Here is a 4,226-nt window from a genome sequence, read left to right as displayed (position 1 = left end):
TAAGGTGCAGGGCGGTGGGGAAGCGTATCGATGGGGAAAAGGCAGACTGACATAAACCTTTTAAAACAACGGAAACAATTTCTGCATTCTGATTATTAAAATTCAAAGGTGCTGTGGTACCGTTTCAAACTGGACCACTTACAGCACCGACTTTAACTCTATAAAATGATCTGACCAGTGAATCACAGCGCCGTCATCAGCCGGTGTGACGCTGAACTGATGCGGTGAAGCTACCATCAGTTCTTGGCGCAGCAGAGAACATGCTGTTCATTTTGCGGCATGATGTAATTTTACACAATACAGTTTTTAGCAAGTAGATCAAAGTCTAAACTGGTATTGTTGTGCATTTCAGATGTAAGGTTTACCTTCAACCAAACGCCCCAGAGGCATCGCAGCGCCCCCTGCCGTCCTCTGAACGCCCCGTTGAGAAACGCTGCTATAATCAATAACAGGCTCACCCGCTAGAAGGAAACAAACACACCCAGTACAACACTTTCATTCTATTGGCTGTGAGGTTGCCAGGCGACTGAGCCAAAAGGCGTTTCCAACAGCGAGCAGAGAGTAAGTGTGAGAAGACAGACATGAAGTCCTGCTTTCAAAATGAAAATGTGTGCTCTTGGATTATGGCAAGAAAATTCCTCCATACAGAACCAGATCCTGTGTCAGCTGGGCTGGAAAGCTCTTCCTCTTCCTGTTTGTCTCCTTCCTGTCTGGTTCCAGCGTATCTTCCCGTCACAGACGTGCGCTCTGATTGGTCGTCCTTAGTACAAAGACTCGACCCGAACTCCTGATCAGTCAAATCAGAACCGGATTGGTCAGACAGAAACAGATCTGATAGGATCTGAAGGAGTTCTTGAATTATTCCCTGAGGGAACCAGAACCAGAACAAGGACCAAGACCAGGATCCGTCTGGAAGAGATGGCAGACTGCAGGAGGAAGCCAGAAATCAGCAGGAAGTTCCATTAGAACGTTCAGGGAACAGAGGCAGCGTTCCTGAACGTTCCCGCAGCGTTCCTGAACGTTCCCGCAGCGTTCCTGAACGTTCCCGCAGCGTTCCTGAACGTTCCCGAACGTTCCCGCAGCGTTCCTGAACGTTCCCACAGCGTTCCTGAACGTTCCCACAGCGTTCCTAAATGTTTCACTGCGTTCCTGAACGTTCCCGCAGCGTTCCCGCAGCGTTCCTGAACGTTCCCGCAGCGTTCCTGAACGCTGCACTCTGACGTTAGGAGTCATGATGAAATTTTGTGGAATGTTTGGGAATATTGTTGTTTCCCGGACGGAGTTCTTCAGGTCCAGTCCGGTCTGGTTCCACTAAACCCAAACATGAAGAACTGAAGGAAAGTTCTGATCAGATTCCTGATAAACGACAATCAGGACTGGAGGATTCGGCTTCCTGTAGAACCGCATGGAGGCGACGCTGCTATCTGGATCTGGACCTGGTTCTGGTTCTGGATCTGGTTCTGGTTCTGATTCTGGATCTGGTTCTGGTTCTGGATCTGGTTCTGGTTCTGCCTGCTTCATATTTCTGGTCTCAGTGGTTAGAAGTCCAACCCATCTTGGTCCACTGGAACCAGAACCTGGTTCAGAACCTGAACAGATTCAGGAACTGAAAGTTCTGCTGGTTCTGGTTCCGATCAGAACAAACTCAGTTACTTCAGAACCGGGTCAGAACCACATTTACGTCGTTTAAGGAACCAAGAAGCAAATAAATTCGGGTTCTTCTCCCTGACCCGGTTCTCTAGAACCCAGTAGTAACCTTGAGTTTCGGAACCGGAGGAACTTTCCTGGCTGGGTTCCGAACAGAACCATCCCTAAGCTCTCTGGGTTCTGCTAGAGTTCTGTTGGGCTCACTCACCTGGACTTGGTACATGGTTCTGTCTGCAGCCGCCGGCGGTCCACTTTGACACGGTTCTGCTGCCCCGAACCGCCTGTCCGACCCGAACCTCCCTGACTTCTGGAGATGAATGACGCCGTCTTCGATTCCGTTCCGGTCCCGGTCCGCTCACCGCGCTGGTCCCGGTTCCGCCGTGGTGTCACTGTGGTCCAGGTCCAGTTCCTGGTTCGGTTCGGCTGCGCGGCAGCTCTGGGCTCCTCGGTGTCCGAACTTCTTGTCGCTCCGCTCAGCTGGAGGCGGAGATGAAAATAAACCGAGCGGAGCCGAACTTGGCCGAACAGTTCCGAGGGCTGCAGACTCAACTTCCTGGGAGGTTTTCATAATAAAAGCCTCTCGAGGAGCAGCTGTCGATGATCCAAGTTCTGGTCGGAACCAGGTCCAGAGTAGAGGTGGATTCTCCGGGTTTGGATCACTGGTTCTGGTCCAAATGAGATGAACCACAGTGGGTTACAGGTCGATATTCTGGTTTCTGGTTCCGAGCAGATCCAGACACCCGAACGTGGTTTGGTTTTCGCAGAACGGAACCGAGGTTCTGTTAGAAGTTTCACACAAAACCTCAGCTGGTCTGCAGGGCAGGCGGCCGGTTCCGGTGGCGGGGGAGGACCGACCGGCCGGTTCCGGTGGCGGGGGAGGACCGACCGGCCGGTTCCGGAGAGGACCGCCTCTCTGTTTGCAGCTTCTTCTCCACAAACCTTTCATTGACTCTAAAGTGAAACATGGCCGCTGCATTTTAGTGGCTGGTTTGTAATAAACCATTAACTTCACTCGGCTCACATCTTGGTGGTTTTATTCCAGGTTAAAGCGCCATTGCTGCCCAGTTCTGCTTCGGGTTTTACTTAGATCGGTACCAACTGATCCTCCTGCTTCCCGGTCCGAACCGAACCGAACCGAACCAGCTTGATATTGATGGAGAAGAAAGATTTAAGTCTGTGAAGGGCACGGCGCCCTCTGCTGGTGAGATTGTGGAGGTGCAGTTCCAGTGTTTAGGTTGCTTTATGCATCAGTGCAGTAGGGAAACAGCGCCCCCTCTCTGTGTGGCTGGTTACATGCTGCTGGCCCTGAACTCAGTGAAAGCTGCAAACAGGCGAGTTGAATTTTTCAGCGCAGCGTAGAAAAGCGTTAGCAAACATTATTTTTATTAACTGGAGAGTAATCAATACTTCCGGGATGTTTTCTTGGCTCCAACTTTTGTGCTTTTAGTTTCTTTGATCCAGAGTTTCTCCTCCTGGTCCTCAGGCCCCCCGTCCTGCAGGTGTTTCCTTCTGCCACCTGGACTCTGGGTGACCAACAGGCACCTGATGGTCATGCAGTCATTTGAATCAGCTGTTCTGGAACAGAGGCTGATCTAGAACATGCAGAGCAGGGGGCCTGAGGACCAGGGGGGGAAACTGGTTCAATACTGTAAAACATGCTACATGCTAAAGCTAAATGCTAACGTGACGCGCTGAGCCGATATGTCCTCTTCATTAAAAATGACTTGTGCCGGTCCGGTATCGGAGTGGAGCAGAACCCAGAACACGAAGAAAAAGCCGGTTTCACTGAAGTGATCCGATTGGACCCGGTCCGAGTTTCAACAAGTCCAAGTCCAAAACTGACCAAATATGTCATTTAATGAATAATTTATAAACTCATATTTAAAGTTTTTATTTGGAAGAAACAGGAAGTGAAGAATATCTGGGTCGGTTCCGACCCAAACCAATAAGAACCACAACCTAGTAAAACATGAAGCATAGATAGAAAACATACGGTTTAATATAAAAACAGTGAATTAAAATAAGGATTAAGGTTAATAAAACACGAGACAGAAAATTAATTCCTACTGTGGATAAAATTACATAACAAATCGGATCAGAACCAGTTTTAATCCGGGACAGTTCTGCAGCTTGACCAGCAGGAGGCGCTGTTAGCAGTCAGTCCCTCTATTCAGCAGGATCTCTGCTGCAGCGCCGTCACAGTCCTCCCGGTGTCCCCGTGGTGTCCTCCTGTCCCATAGCTTCTGGACGCGTCTCTGTTTCAACACCCGAGTCCAATAATGAGGTCGTCTCTGGACCGAACTGGGCTGGACACCGAGGAGGTGGACCAGGCGTGTTGGACTGGAGACAGGTCGTCCATGAAGGACCGGACATGAGGACACCTGTAGTAGCACCTTGTAGACAGGGACCCACTGAGGACGCCATGTTGGACAGGGAACAGTTCAGGAATGTCGAGGTGGCTCTGCCTCGCTCCTCTGGACAGAATCACCTGACCTGATCCTGGAGAGGGACGATGGAGGACAACCTGGGAGAGACCGGAGATGGACGATCCTGGAGAGGGACGATGGAGGACAACCTGG

The 4,226-nt window shown here is 50.6% G+C and overlaps 2 protein-coding genes across 3 annotated transcripts in view; both read right to left on the bottom strand.

The window, feature by feature from the left end:
* The window catches only part of pex5lb (peroxisomal biogenesis factor 5-like b), a 16,348-nt gene extending 13,383 nt beyond the window's left edge, over positions 1-2,965 (bottom strand). The window contains exon 1 of the mRNA XM_008402651.2: positions 1,856-2,965. Within this exon, the coding sequence (XP_008400873.1) occupies positions 1,856-1,870 (15 nt within the window). The 5' untranslated portion in view covers positions 1,871-2,965. The remainder of the gene's footprint in view (positions 1-1,855) is intronic.
* Positions 2,966-3,522: 557 nt separating this feature from the next.
* Positions 3,523-4,226, bottom strand: part of cyp7b1 (cytochrome P450, family 7, subfamily B, polypeptide 1) — an 8,547-nt gene continuing 7,843 nt past the window's right edge. For both annotated transcript variants that reach the window (XM_008402645.2, XM_008402646.2), the window contains one exon: positions 3,523-4,222. The gene's annotated coding sequence lies outside the window, so the exon portion shown is untranslated. The remainder of the gene's footprint in view (positions 4,223-4,226) is intronic.

The sequence above is a fragment of the Poecilia reticulata genome, unplaced genomic scaffold, assembly GCF_000633615.1.
Source record: "Poecilia reticulata strain Guanapo unplaced genomic scaffold, Guppy_female_1.0+MT scaffold_249, whole genome shotgun sequence".
Taxonomy (NCBI): Eukaryota; Metazoa; Chordata; class Actinopteri; order Cyprinodontiformes; family Poeciliidae; genus Poecilia; species Poecilia reticulata.
This window is presented reverse-complemented; position numbering and strand designations above follow the sequence as displayed.